The following is a 20901-nucleotide window of genomic DNA, read 5'->3' on the forward strand; positions in this document are numbered from 1 at the left end:
ACATCAGTAATATTCCATTGCATGAGCACACAACACGGAGTAGTAAAATACGCCTATCAGCACACTAATAAAAACTTGGAAATGAGAATTACTGGACTTTTCTGACCCCTGTGGAGTCAAAGATACCACAGTTTAATATCACTGCATATATATTATGTTTTCTGTTGTGTGTTGTTTTTTTTTTTTTTTTTTTTAAGACCTTATCTTAATGCAAGCACACAAAGAAATAAGGTTGCTATGGGAACTCTAACTCCTAATTCTGTCCTGTGTGCATGTAACACAACAAATGTAGTATTGCACTAAGCCTGTCTTGTGCATATAATTTTTGGTGCATTTTCAGAGAAAGAAGAATTTTAGAAACCATGAAGGGAATGGATGGAATACCAGCACATACAAAATATTATAACAATCTGATAAACTGCACCTGCTATGTGCACTTGCCCTTCCAGATTTCACTGTGCCATTATCCTTTTTGCCTCTTGCTTTCCCATTCTATCAGTGTTTGAAAAATTGGACAGACATAAAATATATCTGTCTAAACATATCTGTCTTGTTCAGGGTCCCAGCCCAAACTGCACTTTCCTATGAGGATGAATTACTGGTACCTGCTCCAGCCCTGAGCACATCACAGTGTGTGCTTTATTGCCTGACACGGATGCAAAGAGAAAGCTGAAAATCCTGCCCATCTGCCAATGGCTCCAGCTCTGCACTGGGACACACAGAGGCTACTTAGATATTTTTCCACTGTTTATATTTTTCCCACTTTAAGATCTGTTATTCAGCTATTAAATTGGAAACATACTTCTTAAAGTAGGAAAAAGCTAAAGCTGAATTAGGCCTATTTTTTCTCCATCTCTTCTAATACATTTGTTTGAAATCCTGTCAAGGTTTCCACCTTTATATATGCAGTTATTAAAAAACCCCCACCCTATTTATGTGGTATTTAAGCAATCTATTTTTTTCAATAGATCTTTGATAATAATAATAATGATAAAGCTGACCTACCCAGAATATGATTAGGCTAGGAATTAATTGTCTCACAGTCCTTCCTAAGTTGGGTTGTCCTACAAATATCACTGCTTGCTCAAACACTTTTTTACATACATCATTTCAAATATTTATGTTTTGCTGTTTATCCCTGTGGTAATCTAATAAGATTTTGTTGTTTGACTCTTGAAGATTATAAATATGATTTTGACTATTGCCATATACATAACATATACTGATTGATAGTCCTTGTGGTTAAACCAGAATAAAATGTTAATTATTGTCATTTTCTTAGGGAAACTTGGAAATTTTAAAATAAAAGTCAATGGATTTGGACAGCATCAAACCCTGTTTCCATTTTTCACTCTATACTTTAAAATTTTTAGTGATTCCTAATTTGAATTTAATTGTGCAAGAAATTATTGGTGCATTGCTTTAGACATTGCAAATAAATACATAAGACAATTGTTATTGGATTCAATGGACATGGTAAAGGTCAATAATTCTAATTAAATTTCTTATGAACCTCATCTAGCATGAGCTAACTAGCCCTGAAAGCCAAATCTGAGGGTGGGATCTGGATCCATGGCTGGTTTTGTTGCTGTTTCTCTGGAAAACCTTTGGCATCAAAAGCAAGTGCACCAAATATTTTAAAATTCAAAACAGTCACAAAGAAACCCAAAATATCAAACAAAAAACCCCAAACCTCCTGGTTATTTTAAAATAGTGATTATTCCTTTTATAGTCCTGTGCAACTTTGTATGATTTGAAGATGATCAGCTGCATTACCTGAGTAATGTAAAAGGTAAAAATTGTAAACGGAGGTAAATCCACTGCAGACACTGCAGTTGGTCATGTAAATCACATGAAGTAATTCATACAAAGTTACTTGATTTTTCAAAGTTATCCAAACTACCCAAAGCACTCTTCTCATCTAATTATCTTGCATTATTCTAGGAATTATTAATTGATAATGATGTTATTAAAAAACAAACAAGCATATCTTCCCAGTACAGGAATAACTGAGGTTTTATTAGAATTAAGGGGAAAAAATACAGCCCTTGATATTTTCTTTTTTTCTTTTTTTTTTATTTTTGATTTTTTTTCTCATCTAAACTTTCACATCCAAATTAATTTTAAAAATAATAATTATTCTATGAAGTGAAATGTGGGATGGGGGAAGGAGAAAGGATTAAAGGTATATTATGTATCCAAGTCCAGTGAGAAGTGTGGTTGTATAAATGAAATATTGCCATGGGCAATAAGATTGTTTCTGAAGCCCAATTTTCCTTTTTCTGTTGAATAATAATTTATTACTTGTCTAAATCAGCAGCAGTTTCTGCTGGCCTCTCTTACCTGTCTCTCCTTATTTGCTGGCTCTTTGTTCTGGAACCATTTTAAAAGGGGCAGATACAGTTCCTCTTCCCAAGCTTTTCAGTCTAAGGTCTATAAAAGCCTTGCAGAGTTATAAATTATCTTTTTAAATCTGGCATGGAGAGAAATGAAATGTGTCCAATAAATACAATTTTTTTTCAGCACTGTCTGTTTATCAGGAGTGTGAAAACTTAATGAGCCCGTTTATGTTGCAGGTAATTCAGATTGTCAGTGCTGTTGACAAGGATGATCCGAAAAATGGGCATTATTTCCTGTACAGCCTTCTTCCTGAAATGGTCAACAACCCAAACTTCACCATCAAGAAAAATGAAGGTAAATAGAACAAATATAAAATGTGTATCTCCACAAGTTACTTTTGAATTGTTTTGTTGATTTCCAGTTGCTTTACCAGTGTGTCCTTTGTGCAATTCAAATGTAAATGATCTGCTGAATGATACCTTCATTAGATCACTTAAACTGTTTCCAATAAGAAGTAGATAAGAAGCAAGTAAAATGAATGTGGAATTTAGATCCAGAAGACAGCTCACTGGCTTAAATAAAATGAAAGCATGGATTTACTGCCTGTAGTATTCCTATTAATTTGAAATTCCAGAGATATGGGGCAAGATGAAAATCTGAAACTATGCTGATAAATAAATGTTGATTCCTACATTGAGTGTTTATGGATGGGAACATAAAATTAAGTGTCTACTAAATCTCCCAAAGAAAGCACCTTTTCAGCCTGTTTGTTGTGTGTATAATGGTTCCAAAGTATTTTGGTGAGGAGCTTTTGCTAGAAAGAGAAATCCCTTAGGTCAGCAAAGCCCAGAAGGGCACTTTGAGTCCCTGTGCTTTGGAGTACTTCTGGAAGGGCAAAATGTCGTTTTGCAGGGTTGTAGAAGGGACCATTCACATTTGATGGAAAAAAAAGACCCATTTAATATTGTTGGGCAATAAATTTATACTGATCCTATTCTTTGGCACACAGATCAGTTTGAAGGTCAGGATCGGTTTGAAGGAGCTAGGACTGATCCCAAGAATGCTATAAAGAGTGCTCCATGTGTTTGTACTTACTTGAATATTCAGCAAAGTTGTTCTATATTGGCTCTTTTTAATAATGCACACCCTGCCAGGAATTCTAGTCAAATTCAGTTTCTTATTTGAAATTGGAAGAAAGTAAAGCCCTGTTTAGTCTGTGGCTAATAGCAAGATGAATATGTGTGCTGTATGTGCAGGGGTGTAAAGGCAAGACATGAAATGTCAATTAAAGTGGAAATACTGTTTGCATTTTTTTATTCTGCCTGTTCCAACCTAGAAGCATGATGACACTGTTTTGCTAAATGACACTGCACCTAAATTCTTAAATCTGCTTAAATATAAACCATATTTTCCTTTTCTTTAGATGTGTTTTTCTCTTCTAGCATTCACAAAGTGTGTCTCTACTTATATCTCTATTTTCTTGTAGTAAATGAGTCTCTGTGTGTTTTCTGGAGAAGATAAAACAAATCTCTTCAAAATGCATTTCATAATCATCAGCAGTGTAACACAAATTGAATTAAGCATCCTAAATGTGAGGTGGTTTGCTTGGCACAGCATGACAAAGTAAAAAAGATCTTAGCATTTCTCTTCATGTTTAAATACTGAGCTCACGTTGCTAATTACCCTTGTCCTTCCAATCTGTTACCTATTTAAGACCCACTCCTGCTCCTACTCACAGACAATGGCAAAATGAGTCCTGAGCTGAGTGGGAGTGAGGAAACTTTCTATGTAACAAGGTTTAGAAAAATAAATCCAATTTTGTTACATCATTGCCACTCGGTTTTATGCAGTTTTTAATGTGTTTGAATCAGTTAAATGTGAAAATCCTCTTAAAACAACCACCTGAAATCTCTTGAAATTAAAAATCTGCTTGAAGAGACTTTACTGACTTAATCCTCCAGTATCCAATAATAAAATTCCAACTATGCATGCCATCCTTGTCTATCAAGGTTGCTCAGTCAGGGGTGCAGTGCAGAGTTGATGTTAGAACATGATCTCCCACAGGAAGCAAATACTCCTGTCAGAGCCAAAATCAGGGTATAATTTGGCTGAGGTGAGTTTTATGTCCTTTAAACATCATAGATCTTCAGTAAGTCTTTATTTAGTTATGCCACTTAAACAATGAACTTGACCATGACTTTGTCTTGAATATATCTGCCAGATAAGCATGAGTGATTATTCATGTTGAAAGACAGCAGTATCCCTAAAAAACCCTGAATTCACAAGTCAAATTTCTCCTTTTTTTTGTATTACTGCGAGTCTGGGCTGTCCATAACCAAGCTGGTGTGGTGTGGAACTGTAAGGAAATGCCTGTAACAAACCCTCCTTTACTTCTTGGAGATAAGATCAATGCTCAACACAGTAAAGCTTGGAACAGAAAAACATTCCCTAACTCTGGTGGCCAAAATCCTTGACACCTTCCTGACTGTCCTCAGCCTCAATTTCCTCCCAGATTAATTAATTCCTGCCAAATTAATTCTTCAAGGCAGCAGAAACTTTATGGCTGCTGAAGAAATGCTGTCTACTTGTGAATGCCACACAGAGACTGCATTTTCTCAGGAAGCCTCCTGTAGAAACCAAATTTTTACTTGCTAGAATTAGCACATTTCTTTATTCAAATAATTTTTAATACCTCGCCTTTCTTCAAAATTCAACATTCTCTTGAGGGTTGAGATAAACAGAAGTACTTCTCCTCAAGATTGCCCTTTTGGGCTCTCTTGTGCTTTGGGTAACTGTGTGGCATTTGGCCACCATGTAATGACATTGAACATGGTGACATTGGTGTGCCAACAGTGCAGTTTGGCACCTGCCAGGAGAAAAAGCTGCAGTGCCCTCTTTCTGTCCCTCCTGCCAAAGAATACATAAGATGCCTGTGATTTGGAATGCTGCCTTCCTGTGTAGAACATAAGCATAACCATTAATCAATTTAGCTTCTCGCACACAGGCTGATTCTGTTGTTCAAACCTTCCAGATCACCCTAAGGCAAGTTCCCCTGATAGTCAGTAATTAACTGTGCTGCTGACATGCACTGCAAATATTATGATTGGCTACGTTGTTGAGAAATGTGTTTAACTAAGTGACACAACAGGTATCTTCATCAGGAACCACACCAAAAAAATAAAACCAAAACCATTTCTCAGAATATTTTATTACATGTATAGAAGTTATGCTGTGCTCACAGCAGGATCTGTGCCTTGAAATGGTGCACTGGTCTTCTTCATTTGCTTGGTTTGTTGAATTTCCATTTCAATTTCCATATTAATTTTTCCCTATTAATTTATTAATTTTCCATATTATTTTTCCATGTTAATTTTTATATTATGAATTTCCATATTCCTTCTGTAGACAAGACACCCAAAACTGTAGAGGCTGTGGTGCCTTTCTGATGTAAATAATGTAAAAAATGTAAATTTAAATGCCACCATGCATCTCACTGAATATCTGTAGATCATGTCTTAGCCATCTTTATTTTCCATATCTCCTGATGCTTTTCTTCTGTCCTTTTCTGATCTCAGATGTCCATTACTGGCAGGGTTTGTAGGTTTAGTGCCTTGGGTTCCTGGGCAGTGAGTGATAATCCAAATCCAGGCAATCATGCCCTCTCAAGCTCTAATAATCAAGGCATGCTGAGCACTTGGACTGCCAGGTGCAAAAACCTTTATCCCCTCTCAAGAGAAATAATAGAGTTATATAAAAAAAGTATAAGAAGTTAATGCTACATGAAAATCATGTCATGTTTTCAGTGTTAGACCTGTGACTAAACCTATGACTCTGTGACATAACAAGTCCCTGACTGCACAAACTCCTGACAATCTCTGGCACTTTTCACGTGCTTTTGTGCTGGGTTTTCTGCATAGGAACAGAAGCAGGAAAAAAGTGAAAATCTGTGTTTTGTGTGGTGTGTCTGAGAAACTTTTAACCAGAAAAAATCTCAAATTTCAGATGAAAATATCTCATGTTTAGACAAGTGTTGATACACTCTAGCAATGTGTTGTAGACTGACTGGAATTAACCCCTCCAAAAAAACTGCAGGCTCACAATAAATGACAAAAAACTGACAGGAATCTAGACAACTGATGAGGATTTTATACTTTCATGGCATCAGAAAACTGAAATGAGACCTCTGGAAATGGAATTAGAATTTGTTGACAGCCTTTTCTTTTCAGGTGAATGGTCTTCACAGAGCATTACCTAAAATCTTCTGCTTCATCCCAAAACACTCTCTCACAGCAGTACCTCTTTTCAGCATTGAATCCTTCAGGTTCCCTTAGATTGTTCAAGTGAGAACAGAACTCTGTGATAGGAGCATTTTCACACATGCAAACATTTTGATATGTTGCCAATGCAATTTTTACTGTCAAAAACTACCAAACACATCTTTGCCATAAAGAGACCTAAAATTTTTCCCATGAGAAGTTGCCATTGCTATTCCATTTTTCTGATGCCAGAATCTGTTTCCTAATGGGAAAAAAAAAAACAAAAAACCAACAAATTGGACATTCCACAGTGCCTTTGGATGCAATAATTCTTCTGACAGGAGAAATGACATCTTTCCTGGATAAATGGGATATTCCATACTTCGTATAGGGCTAATGTAGCACAGCAGTCCATGGGTAGGGCTTACCTTTGGGTTAAGAACCTTACTGGCATGAGCTCATATTCCTGCAGAAATCCAACAGCCTGATTTGGCTTGTAATAGGCTGATTATCAGTGATCAGCCTCCTCTCTCCCTCAAATATTCATTGTCCATCTGGCAAGTTGAGCTCTGAATTTGGTCCTTAATCTAGTGAGTGCATAGTAAATTGTTGGTTTTTTTTTTTTAATTGAAAAATTATATATCTGACTAAGTGATGAACTGTCCTGTTGCTTCTCTCTAACAAGCTTAATATTTATATTGAGCCATGCTTATAGCCTGTTACATCTATGATACATATAATAGCTCCAAGAGTGATCATGTTTAAATGTGAATTTCTTTCATTCTTTTCTTCAAGTTAAATCTTGCTTATGTCCTCCTTGTGCTGCCTTGAAAGTGCAGGCACTGTGTCAGGTGTTTTAAAGGAAATGGCCTGGTGTAATCACTTCAATCACTGCCTTGCATGCCTTTGTATACCATGGATTATTTTATATTTCATCAGCTCTTTACCGTTAAAAACCAAATATTTCTAAACTTTAACAATAGCTAAGGAAAACAATTATATGCAAGCACTTTTAGATATTCCAAATAATAAGACAAATTATTATTATTTTGTTAAAGTACTTCTCTGTCACCGTGATTTTAATACAATAACACCTGGATTTTTTCCCCAGCTTTTTTCATCAAAGTATTTTTAGAAGCATCTGTCAAATACATACCTGGAGGGTGAGTCTTTTGTTCCCACCAGAGTAACTCTCATGTGTTAAAATAAGTCTTTCCCTGAAACAGTTTCTTTTGGCATTTCTGGATAAGTCTCTCTGCCATTGTCTCAGCTGCCAGCTGAAGCTCCTTCTGTGTTTTTTGATTGACTTTTCTCTGCAAATGTATCCCTCAGAGAGCTCTGAGGTGACTCCTCTCTTTCATTGCCCTCCTTTCACTTTGCCCAATTTCAAAGTTAACCCCCTGACCCCAGGTACAAATTGCCAGAGCAAGGACATCATTAAACCCATCATTTCAGGGTGGATGTGCAGGGAACATCCAGAATCACAGCACCCAAACAGTGCCTTGGATGTGAGCAGCACATCCTCACACATTGCTGCAGTTTCAGGCAATTTTGGGAAGCTTTGTGGCCCAGCTGCCACGTGCCAGAGGGTGTTCCACAATGGCACTGCTCGAGGGAAAGCACATGCTTATGTATTTCTAATGGTTTTAATTATCATCCTCATTTCTTTTCTATATCAGTAATTAGACTTTCAAACTCCAAAACATTCCAAATCACATCCTTGTTAGTGGTTTTCTTCAAATTAAGTGATGTGCTCAGTCTTGCATCTTATAAGTTATTATTTTTGTACCATCTGTCAATATTAGTGGTATGGAATTACATCCAGAAGATGTAAAGGAATATGAGGCATAATCTAAGATAAAGCATTGATCACCATCTCTTTTAATAGAGAAATCTATTTTCTATCATCTCTTTTAACACCAGAAATCACAAGGAATACTTGCATAACAAGGTGCAAGCAGTGTGAAAGGAGCAGTTAAAAATAAGAATTGCAGTGTATTAAAAAATAACAAACACCCTAAAAGTACCCTATTATCTGGCACTTGTGTGTCAGGATCTGCCATCCACTGGCACACATCATGTTTCTCCAGGAGTGTTCATAGTGTGAAAAATGTGTTATAAATATCATGCTATCAATCTTTTTCTCGGCATGGCATTTAAACTGAAGATGTTAAATAGCAAAGTTCAACATTTTTATAACCTGTGCATGCCAGAAGAACCTCAGTTTATTGATTTTTTTTATGAATAATAGAGTTAATAATGAAATTGCTAATACAAAATTATTGAAATATTTCCTTTGTAGTGTGGTTGAAAGATTTTGTTCAATAAGTTCCTTTTTTGCTTCTACTAGAAATTTTAAGTTAAATAAATTAAAACAAAGCATAAAAATGTTATTTTGCTGAGTAGGAAGGTCTAAATATTACCAAGACAAATCATGTGATAGTTAAGGTAACTAAGTTCTATGAAACATTGTAATTCTGTGAATTAAGAATAATTTGTTTTTGGGGTTTTTTTTTCCCCTAAAGATACTTAATTATATTTTGGATGCATACTTGCCTTTCTCAGCAAAAAACAAAATGTGATTTACAGGCTTGAAATAACACAGTCTACTGATGGCCTGCAAGTTATCCTAAACTGCTGAGCCTCTTTTTAAGAATTATGTGTCTGGTGTGCTTTGCTCTGCTGCTGGAAAGTGTGTCAGGATCATGCTGGGGCTGGGAGGGGACCTAGGGACACTGTGTTGCCACACTCCCTCACTGCGGCAGCAGGCAGGGACACCATGGAAAGGACAGGACTGATTCAAGTTTCCACTTCATTAATATGCAGAAAGTGATGTTCAGCCAGTGCAAATAGCTTTGCTGGAGCGAGTGGTTGTGCACTGGGTGGCAAGTGGCAAGTTCCTGAAATAATTCATGCAGTTCTTTATTTATCATATTCAGGTTCCTTTACCCTTGGTCCTTAGACAATTCACCTGCCTGAAACTGCTTTGGACCAGAAAACATGCTAGATCATCTTTTGTGAGAGAAGTAATCAATTTTCTTATTTGCATATCTGACAATTCTAAGATGTAATGTCTTCCTGTGAAGTAGGACTGTGCCCAAGAACTGAAAGAGAGGAGCCCTTTTTCAGTGACAAGTGATGAGTTATGAAAGGAGGAAATCAGTGTTATACATCTTTAGATTATTCTCAAATTCTAGAGGACTTGGTAGAATTCCAAGGTAATGATAATATTCCCAAGGGACCCCAATACATTCCAGTAGTACTCAGAGGCTCTGTCTTGCCAGGCAGTGGATGAATTTCCATTTTCACTGTAGGATTTTACATTGCAGTTGAAGTGATATATCTGACTCCTGTCTACCATTCCTAGCAAGGCTCCAGTTTTCCCTGGTACTGCAGTGTTAGTCTCACCTAGCTGAGAATGCTGGAGACAATATTCTCAGCATCTTTCTGCTGATAACTTTCTGCTTCCTTTCCCCCTTCTTTCTTTACTATAATCACTATTAGCTGTGTTCTGTTATTCCCTCAAGTTCTATTTTTCCTTGATGTTGACTATCAGTTGAGTGAGATTTGAAACAACTTCCCTGGCAGGGATGGCTGTGGTGCTGTTTTCTGAAGTGATTGCATTAATGTAGATGGGAAGCCAGCAGTTTTCCACTCCAATCCTTTGTCCTTCACTGACACCTGCTTCTGCTGTCTTTCCCAGCTTTCTTCTTGCATGCAGATCACTGCTCTTTCCAGACTTCTTTCTGATTAGAACCACAAACCAGGTGAAGAGTCAGTGCAGTTCTTCTGCAAACACTTTTCATCCCTCTCTGGGTGATTAAGCTTCTCACAATGGTTATGTGCTTTTCACCACTTCAATAGGCTAAAGAGGTGACTCCTTCTTGGTGCACACAGCTGAAACAGAGAATTAGGATCAACTCTTCAGAGGCTAACTCAGCTGCCAGCTCCTCCACCCTGCAACCCTTCTGTCTGTTCTGTCCACTTGAATCCTTATTCACTCCTCTCCTGTATTCAGGATGCAGGACTCCAGACAGATTCCCTCTCTCCTCCGCCCTAAGCCAGAGGTGATCCATCAAGTCTTCACTGGACTGGACAGGCCAAGCTGATGGATGAACCAGCAAGGAGGGGGCCATCTGGTAAGCTGATTGTCCTCTTGCAGGCATCTCCAGCTCCTCTTCAGCCCTGCTGTGCTCCCCAGCACGTCTGTACTTTTTACACTTTTGCACTGGCAAAGTGTTTCCTGGGAGCTTCTGTTCCAAATGCTGTCTAACCTTTCCCTCCTGGTTCACTTTAGTTCTGTGGTGACAACTTCTTTCCAAGCCTCCCAAATGCAAACTTTCAGACAGCTACAGAGGAGTTGTATATGCACATTGCAAAATTAGACTGATTCCCACAGCATCCCATCCTTTCAGAGACTGCCTTTTTTTGGTCATTTGAATCAACCACAATTAGAGAGTTATTGCAGAGCGTTAGTGCAAACATGACCCAGCCCCAAACAGCTTCCAATGGAGGTGATGAGACCCAGCTAATCCCAAATACATGCAGCCTGCCATTATGCATACATGACTAAAGAGACTTTTACTTCACTCGTTCTTAATTTATTATTTGTGCTGCTAGCAACAGAATGTTGCCAAGACGTCAATTATGTTTCATTTTATAAATCAAACTAATTGAGAACCAGATGCAATCTGAGAGAAAAAGATCTGAGGTCAGTGTTGTGCACCATATGCACGACAGTGCTTACTCATGATGAGGGAATGGATTGGACAGCTGTGAATTTTCCTGCTGTAGGAGTTTCATCAAGCTCAGTAGTGTAACGTCCTTAGCTCTCTTTTCCAGTTTATTGCATTAATTTAATAATAAATCTAGAGAAGAGTGAGTAAGGGATAAAAGGTTGTGAAAACAAAACAAGAGAGCAAAAGAATTTGGTCAGTAAGTTAGCTTGAAAATCTGTCTGGTTTAATAATAACATGGAACATGGATGAAAGAAATAGCAGAGAAGAACAAATTGAATCTTCGGTGTGACTTAATTTCAGATACATAATGGGAAAATAGACATTAAATCAAGGTCTCAAGACTGAACTGCTTAGCAGGCAGAAAAGTGGTGTTCTTACTGAGTGCAGAACTTCTAAACTAACAGCAGTAAGATCTGCAGTACCAGCTCCTTGAATTTCATCAATGGGCAGAGCCTGAGCCCAGGAGCTGCCCCTGCCCAGGAGGCAGAACTGCTGCCCTGGGCAGTGCCCAGCCCTGAGCAGATGGTGCAGAGAGGCTGTGCAGTCTCCTCCCTGGGGATATTGCAGAGCCACACGGACACACTGCTGTGCCCTGTGCTCTGGGATGGCCCTGCTGGAGCAGGGAGGTGCCACCAGAGCAGCCCCGTCCAGCCTCACCCATCCTGGGATTCTGTGAAACATTGCTCCACCAGCCTTGAATCAAAGGTTCCCTAAGTGCTCTAACATAACTCCTTAAAAACTCACAGCACCCATGATTATGATATTCTAGGACTTTAGAAGTATTTCATAGTAGTATTTATAGCTAAGTGAATATATAATATTTGGAGATAAATTTCCAGATTTTTAACAGCTACCTTCTGAAAGAGTTCAGATATTTCCAAGTACCACTTCTGGCTTGATGGGTACATCTGATTCCTCTAGGTTTTCTGCAAAAAGCAGTTTCTGTGGTGGAAATGTTCATAGACATTTGCACTGACTATGTCTGATTTCCTGGAAATGGGTTTAATTTTGAGTAGGAGGAATGATGTCCTGAGGCCAAAGGTTCTGGTAGAACCTCTGCCCCATCACCACCTCAATATATTGCCCAGCAGAGTCAAATTGCATCTAAGAAGTTCGTCTATGTGGTTAGCTTTTGTTTTGGTTTGAATGTTTAGATTTTATCCCTAAGTACCTCTTTCTTTCTTTTCTTTCTTTCTTTCTTTCTTTCTTTCTTTCTTTCTTTCTTTCTTTCTTTCTTTCTTTCTTTCTTTCTTTCTTTCTTTCTTTCTTTCTTTCTTTCTTTCTTTCTTTCTTTCTTTCTTTCTTTCTTTCTTTCTTTCTTTCTTTCTTTCTTTCTTTCTTTCTTTCTTTCTTTCTTTCTTTCTTTCTTTCTTTCTTTCTTCTTTCTTTTCTTTCTTTTCTTTCTTTCCTCTCTCTCTATTCCTCCCTTCCTTCTCTCTCTTCCTTCCCTTCCCTCCCTCCTCCCCTGAAAGGAGGGATAAATACATTTATTGGTTGCTCTCATTATGGAATATCTCTTTGTTTTATCGTATCCTAAATGCAGACTGTTGAGGAGAAATTAATTTAGTAGTTGCTCTAATTGCACTTTTGTCAATTAATGAGAAACTAGATAGGAGTCTCATTTTAAACTTTCAGTTGCAGTAAAGATTAAAAGACCACCAACACTGTTCTACTAGAGGAAAAATAAACATGCTAAAGAAAAAAATTTAAGCAGGAATCATCACCTACCAACTGTTAATTTTTCCTTTGATTAAGAAAAATCTCCTTTTGTCATTATATCAGACTATTTGCACGTGGATGCTCCATTACAAATAGAAGGTGTTGATTTTTCACGCTTAGCCTTAAGGTTTATCTGATTAGTTATTACACAACTGACATTATAATGTGAGTTTAAAAGGCTCAGATCATGTTCTAATTTGTATCTTGTTTTGAACAAATCCAACAAGTGTTTTGCACAAGGAAGGAATTACTGTTGGAATCACAGTCATTGTTCCTGCAGGGTGACCACAACATTGATTATTATGTGAATTCTGTGTCTCTGCATTTTCCTGAATCTGTCTGGGGTGCTCAAATAAGTTTATATTTTATATTTTACATACCCTTTTATCTCCTCCTCACTCATTTTGAGGAGGTGACTGTTTAAGATCTGGTTGTATTTCTCTGTCACAGCAGTGACACATTGAAGGAAACAGGAGATTTTAAATGATTTTTTAGTACATCTTCCAACATCAGCCTTTAGAGTAAAAGGGAGACAAAGCTTTTTTTTTTTTTTTTGGGGGGGGGGTTGTACCACTTAGGTTATTTTCCCATCAACTCCTGATTTTGTAATTTTTATGTGTGATCTTGTTGTAAAATATGTCACTTTGTTGGTCTTCATTTAATTCTGTCTAATTAGGACGTACTTTATTTGGCAAGCAGCCAGTAATTAGCGACATATTTATGTAATTATTAGCATGTAATATTTATATAATAAATCTGCCTAGAAGGCAATGCATTCAGAGGGCAGGGAAGAGGTAGAATACATGATTTGACTGAACACAGAGATCTTACGCACTGAGCCAAACGCAGCAAAGAAATGAAATGCATCAGTTGACCTGTCTAGTCTGGGGAGAGAGTTTGCATATCCTAAAATGATAGGATGTGCACACTTGGTAATCAGCACTGATTAGAGAGGGAGTGAAGATGGGCCCCTGTTTGAAGTGAGATAATAAGGCAGCTTGTTAGGGAGAGATAAATAGAACTTGAAGAAAAGGACCAGATGTCTGCTTGATGGCACTGAAGAGGAAGAGCTCGTGGGGTCCTCCAAAGGTAACTGATGGATGTGGGGCCGATTGCAGGAATCAGGGAAGCAGTGGGAGCTCTCTGCCCGTGTTCAGAGAGCAAAGGCTGAGCCTCCAGCCTGGCCTGACTGATCCTGGGCTCAGACTAGCAAACTCCACTCTGGCTTTAGGCTAAGGACTGTGTTCCTGCCTAAACAGAAACCTGTAACTCTGTAGGACTGGGATATTTTGTAATCTGACTCTAAGAGCTAAATCAGGAACGAAGTCCTCTTGGTGGAGTTTTAAGTAGAGTTTGGTGTTAAAGTCATAAACCTTAAAAGGAGCGCCAACAGTAATCTCTGAATGCTGATGAAAGTTCTCTGTTCTGTTCTAAGAATATTGGGCTGTCTTGAACATGAACACTGAATTTTTTCTTCTCTTTTATGACATAACAATTTCACATTGCTTTCATAAACACAGGTAAAGCTTTCTGGCTTTGTTTGTGCTGTGGTTATAAAACTCTCATTCAGTCTAACCTAAAACTGAAGCTAAAATAGAGCTTGTTGGAAATAATACAAAATAAAATTAATTCGTGTAGGCTTTTCCAACTTGTTGCTCCCTAACCTTGCTTAGCTGGGTCCTGTCACTTTCTACAACCTTTTCATCCATTACATGTGACCCTCCTGTAAACTGTGCAGTGTTCCCCCAATGAAGATTAGGACCTTGTGATCTCAGAGCACTCTACAGGAGTGATGGATTTTTGATTGAGGAATTGTTCTGGAGTTTGGAACGCTTCTGTTTAGCTTGGCTATGGGTTTCCTGTATGAATTTGGATAAAACATTTAATCACTGTGCTGCTGTTGTGCGGTGCAAACACTGCAGAGCTGTGAGCAGTGGGGCTGGTAAAGGCTGAGAGTTTCAGGAGTGCTCTAAGGGAGGGGTATTTTGGATTCTTCTGGAAGTCCCAGACAGGAAACATGAGGAATGTGCTTGTCAGGGGAGGAGATGGTGGAGCCCAGTCTGATGGCAGCTGGCATCTTTGATATGAGCTGCAATACTGAACACAGAGGGAGGTAGTTTAGACTCAGTTCTACCCCTGACATCTCCTTCTGTATCATCTTTATCTAACCCACATTGTTATGGCTTCTTTGTACTAATATTTTCTATTTTTAAATGAGAAAAAAAAATATAACAAATCAACTTTTTCTTGTTTTGTGCCTTTTTTGTGCTAACAGGCAAGATCAAAAGATGTAGTTGCCAAAAACTTTATAGAGTTCTAATGCAGTCTGTCTAGCAGAACCACTTGCTTCAAAATTTCATATATAGATCATAGCTTTTTCTAAACTAAAATTATTTTTCATAATATTTTTCCCCTCCGGTAAGGAAACATACTTTCTCAAAGTGTCTACTGGGTTTTTTCTGCTCACCTTTGTATGTTTTTTATATTTTTTAAACTTTATATGTTTTTTCTTCATGATCACAGAGGTCTTTTTGTCATAATGAGATGTATTTTCCTCTGCCAGTGGAATCCCCATCTCTTCTAATATTTTTATGTGATCATGCTTTGTGTTTTTATTGCAGCTTCGGCCTAAACACTTCACTTGTACTTTATCAGACTCTTCATCACAAATAAGAACACAAGGAACCATTTGCAAGGTGTTCTCTTGGCTTACAGATTCTTTATATAGTTATACCTCATAACTTTTCTTCATGGGATGAAGAGAAACACTCAATAAGATGTCTTTTGTTTTGTCACAGTTACATTTCTATTGTGAATGCAAATGTTTTAATTGTCAAAAATTTTTAGAACTCCCATCCTTGGAGATATTCACAAGACAGCTGGACAAGGTGCTGGGCTCTGGGTAGCTGGGTTGGAGGTGAGCAAGGTTGGACCAGGTGACCTCTGGAGGTCCTTTCCAACCTCATCCAACCTGTGATTCCATGAGAACTCTAAACAACTTCTGAGCTGGTGCTGTACTTTCATATATTCATAACGTATGAACATATATATTCATAATATTCACCCATATTAGCACTGACCTTGCAATAGCTCTGTGGTGAGGCAGAATTCAAGTGCTGATGTCTTTCCCTGGCTGTTTCTTTCCAAGTTCTGTGTTGTGTCAGTCCATGCATGGAGCAAAGGCGGGGTCTTGCAGTATGTGCAGGCCTTGGAATCTCAGTTCAGATGTGTGAGTGTTCCTGCTGTGATTCTCCATCATCCAGCTGTGTATCCCAGTCTGAAACTTGTGGTTGTTCCAGGATTTTTCTATGCAATGTTTGCATGCTGTCCAGAAACATTCCAAAGGGTGTCTGGGATGTTTCATTTGAAAATGTTTTCAAACTATTCCACTCTATAGATGGGTAATGTGGTTTGTTCACTCACTGGAATTCCTTCTCTGGATGCCTTTTTCTCTTCCCTGCATTTCAAAAGGCCATGAGTTTTCCCCGTGGGGATCACATCCTCTGTTAGAGGTGTGCATGTAATAAGGCATGTGTGAATCCTTTGGGTGTGAGACAGAAGCCTGAATTACTGCCATTAATGGTCTGATGATAACAAATTGTTATTGTTATATGTAATCTGCATATGAGAATGTCTTCCCAAAGTCATTATCATGCTGCCTGTGTGCCCAGGGGCAATGTTACACCATAACATTTCAGTCTTTCAAATTACAGAAAGCTAATATAACTCTTGATGACATTTACAAAAATGTATAATGGCACTCCTTTCAGGGCTCTCACAGAAATTGTTCTCAGGGAACTTCAAGGGAGTTCTGCGTGTATAAGAACTGCAGGATCTGGCACTTTTTACTATCAAAGCCACATTTTTTTTTTTCTTCAATGGCACCAGCTCAAAAAATGTTAAGTCAGAATTGTTTTTAATTTATTTTCTGATTTAAAATGCCCTGGCCAACTGTAAGCTGTATTTAACTTTCAATGCTCTTTGGCAGAGAGTCCACATTCTAAATTTCTTTTCATAGGAAGTTGTTATGTCAGAGTTATAAACCTCTGAAAACTGGCATTTTGTAATGGAAGTGCTGACAAGACCTTTATTACACTAGTACAAAAAGGCAGCATTCCAATAAATGCTGGTTGCTGTTTTTATAGTCTGCTGGTTGCTTTCTGCTGCTGTATTTCAAAGTGGACATTATGTAAAAAGTAAGTGGCATAATAGAAATACACTGCTAAGGCTGGAATTTTGCTTTTACTGTTGCAACAAAACTTCAATATGGTTGATAGGTCTGATTACAGATTTAGGTTTTAAGGGCTGGTGTATGATTTACTGGTAAATTGCTTTAAATTCCTACCAAGCCCTGTGTACATTCAGCACAGAATTGGAATGGTAAAGGTGATAATCATGGCATGGAGAAGTGGATGTTAAATTACTTAAATGGCAACTACACATCACATCTAAGACCCTAAAAAAGGCTCCTACTTAAGTTTTATGCTTTTTACTATGATATTGAGAGTTTACATTTTAGAAAGAAAAATTCACTTCAAACATCCATGATTGTCTTTGTAGTCCCCAGGTCTGTGAACTTTTCCAGACCTGGAGGTCACTGAAATGAGAATTGGAGGATGTGTGTGAAGTGAGGAAGGTCAAGAACGTGGGTGGGAATTCTTGGAACTTTTCCATCACCTACCAAAATCACTCTGAATTTCACTGAACCTGGTGGAGACTTAGCTCTCCACAGAAGAGAACAGCAGTCAGTGTAATGTCTAAAGCTGTACTTGTCACTGTGGCCAGAGGGGCTCAGACCCCTGTCTGCTACCAGCTTCTCCTCCACACTGTATTTGTTAAGTAGGTATTCATAGCAGGATTGAGAATCCGCTATCCCTCCAAAGAAAAGCATATGGCACAGCCTTGGGATATCTTGGCTTTTTTATTTATCCTTGCATCATTTTTGTTGGAATCTGGTAATAGGCTACTGGAAATTTTTTGGTTCAAATGCAAAATATAGGCATTATTTTATCAAAGTGCTGTAAAACACCGTATCTGAAACTTTTTGGTTAAAATAACAACAGAACAGAATTAACTAGGATATGTAGGTTTCAAAAATGATCCGTCAGTCTATGCAAATTGCTGTGTTAATAATGTATTTTTAATGCTGAGCACATTTGACAGCCATTTCATCTCTTTTTCTAAACCAGAGCTTGGCAACCTGCATTAATTCTTACACTTTACAGATGTACCATTCAATGCACGTGCCACGCAGGGATGTGATCTGAATGGAGCAAAGCATGTCAAAGCAGTGGCACTATTAGTAAACAGCTTTGTGACTGGCTGCTGGGATACAGGAGAGGAAGAGGAGAGGCAAAAGCCAGGGCTGGTTTAGCACATCGCACACCCTCACTGGCCTGGGTTTGCTTCCCATTATGGGAGTGCCAAGCCCAAGTGGCACCAGGGGTTTGGAAGAGATGAATGGACAAACCAGAGTGAGTGAGGTTCAGTCAGATGTGCTGGGTGCAGTTCAGACAAGGTAGAGCTTAAGTAGACCCAGAACTCAAAATTTCCTGCTTTGACTTGCTCTATGTGTCTGTAAATTAAAAAGAGAGAGAGAGATACCATGTCTAATTATTTCTCTACTCCATTAACAATAAAACTGGTATTATTTCAGACTCATGTGTTCTACATCATTATTTCTTCAGCAGGGATTTTCTGTCCTTTCTTCAGTGAGTTAAAAAACCAAGGTACAAAATACAAGAGTTGCTGCTGGACTGCAAGGGACCATATAGTTATGTTTGATTATAGCTCTGCTGGCCTAAAGGTCAAAGGAAAGTTTTAGAATACTTAAGAGACAATTATCTAAAGTTCAGACTTTTCCAAAGGAATAGAACTAGAAATTATACAGACTATTATCTAAAGTTCACATTTTCAAAGGAAAAAGGTAGGAGGAAATGCTTATTCATCATCACTTTGCTGTTAATTTGTCTGGCTTTTTTTTTTTTTTTCCCTTCTGTCAAGAATTTATTTACTACAAATTCTGTGTTACACAGTAGCACTAACATAATTATTCCCCTTTCCAAGAAATTTTAACATATGAGAATGATGTATACACGATTAAATATTACTTTGCTCATGATTCAAAATTCCCAGCAGTACTTTTTATTTCTGCAAAGGACTACATGGAAATGTGTTTAGGTTTTTTTATTCATTAGTTGATTCAGCTGCTCAGTTCTGGCATAAACTGTTATTATTTAAGCCAACTAGTAAAGAGGAGAAAATAATCAAAAATACAAAATATATGACATTTTCCAATTATTCTTCTACCAATACATTTTCTCACACAAAATACTTTTTCTTTCCCTGTGTTGTTATTGGTGTTTTAAGGTATTGCAGAAACTTCAGGTCTATAAAAAACTCAAAATCATTCAAGTGTTTGTTAATTTGTCATAGGAATGCTTTATGAATTGCCATTAAATATGCCAGTATGGAATGCAACTTTCTATGGGGCAGTAAAGAGAATTTGATCAATCAGCTGAATTCTTATGACAAAAAGTTTTTCTTCTGAACCTGATGTCTTCTATCAAATTTGATAGCAATTATCAATCTGCTTTTTTGAACTCATCACAAATTTTTGACATTTATGAAAAGCAGGTCAGTTTGGAATACCTGTGGAGGCTTCAGTGCCCATATGGTTTGGGCATCACAAATCAGGAAAAATATCCTGTAAAAACCAGCCTTTCTTTATTTTCAGATGATTTTGTAAGCCTTCTGTTTGAATAGAACGTTTATGTTTTTACCACAAAGAGGGTGGGGTCCTTTTTCTTGTAAACTGCTGCTCAAGAGGATTTTGTTTGAGATAGTCATCAAGGAAGGCCCAGTACAGCTGTAAAAATACACAAGAAACAGTTGTATATATATATATTAATATACATACATACATATATATATATGTAATCATAAAAATATATTTTTATAAATATAGCCATGTTGAAAACACTAAGTTTAATCATGAAACAAAATTGTTATAGAAGTTCTTATGTAAAAATAGGGGTTTTTTTTCAGCTACTAACTATTGCCAAATTTATAACATACAAACTTATAATTGTAACCTTTTAATCAAATATTCCTTTAAAATGTGTTTCAGCCTAAGGCAGAAGAATAAAAAAAATCAGCCTTACATGGGTTTCTCATAAAGCATTTTAATTTCATTCTTTTGGAAGAAGGAAACTGATGCTTCCAACTTGTACTAAAGAGGAGCCTGAAACGAATAAATCAGTTTTTCAGCTCAGGGCCTGTTTGTGAGCAGTGGCTTTTTAAAAGGTGAGCATGGATGAGGGTGTGCTTGGAGTTGTCACTTCTGGTTCTTGTGGTGGATCAGAAAGGAGATCAAGACTATTCTTTCCCAGGGATTTTGTAATTGCAAAAGGATAAAAAAGAAATTTCAAAACAAGAGATTTAGCACACGTGGGACTGTGGGCAGTGACTTGTCTGGGCTGTAGTCACTGGGTTTTTCCTGCAATGCAATCCTACCAATCTAAAAAGGTGCTGTTTGTAAATCTTTTCGTAGAAAGAAAGTATGACTGAGAAAATATTCAAAAAGAATAATGATTAAAGTGACTTATACAGTGCCTATTTGAGACACCTCTCTGTCTCTTGACAGTTTTATTCCCAGGCTCTAAAAAGGGGATTGGAATCTTCCAATCATCCACCATTTCTCTGTCATTAGGTTTGAATTCTGAAGAAAAACAAAGTACCAATGTTCAAAGTGATCTTTTAAAAATCTGTGTTTGACATTGTACGGTTTCCACTAGTGAATAGTAACTATTACAAGAGGCACTTGAATATTAATTATGTTATTAATG

General features: G+C 37.6%; 1 protein-coding gene across 3 annotated transcripts in view; it reads left to right on the forward strand.

Moving 5' to 3' along the window:
* Nucleotides 1-20901, forward strand: part of CDH8 (cadherin 8) — a 156709-nt gene that overhangs the window by 125913 nt on the left and 9895 nt on the right. For 2 of the 3 annotated variants that reach the window (XR_005258253.1, XM_038148048.1), the window contains 2 exons: nucleotides 2577-2694; nucleotides 10615-10735. Coding sequence is in view for 2 of the 3 variants with exons in the window: in XM_038148048.1 (XP_038003976.1) it covers nucleotides 10705-10735 (31 nt within the window). In the remaining variant the exon portion in view is untranslated. Of the gene's footprint in view, nucleotides 1-2576; nucleotides 2695-10614; nucleotides 10736-20901 lie in introns of those variants that run through there. The other variant, XM_038148047.1, reaches the window with a different exon arrangement.

Source organism: Motacilla alba, chromosome 11, assembly GCF_015832195.1.
Source record: "Motacilla alba alba isolate MOTALB_02 chromosome 11, Motacilla_alba_V1.0_pri, whole genome shotgun sequence".
NCBI lineage: Eukaryota > Metazoa > Chordata > Aves > Passeriformes > Motacillidae > Motacilla > Motacilla alba.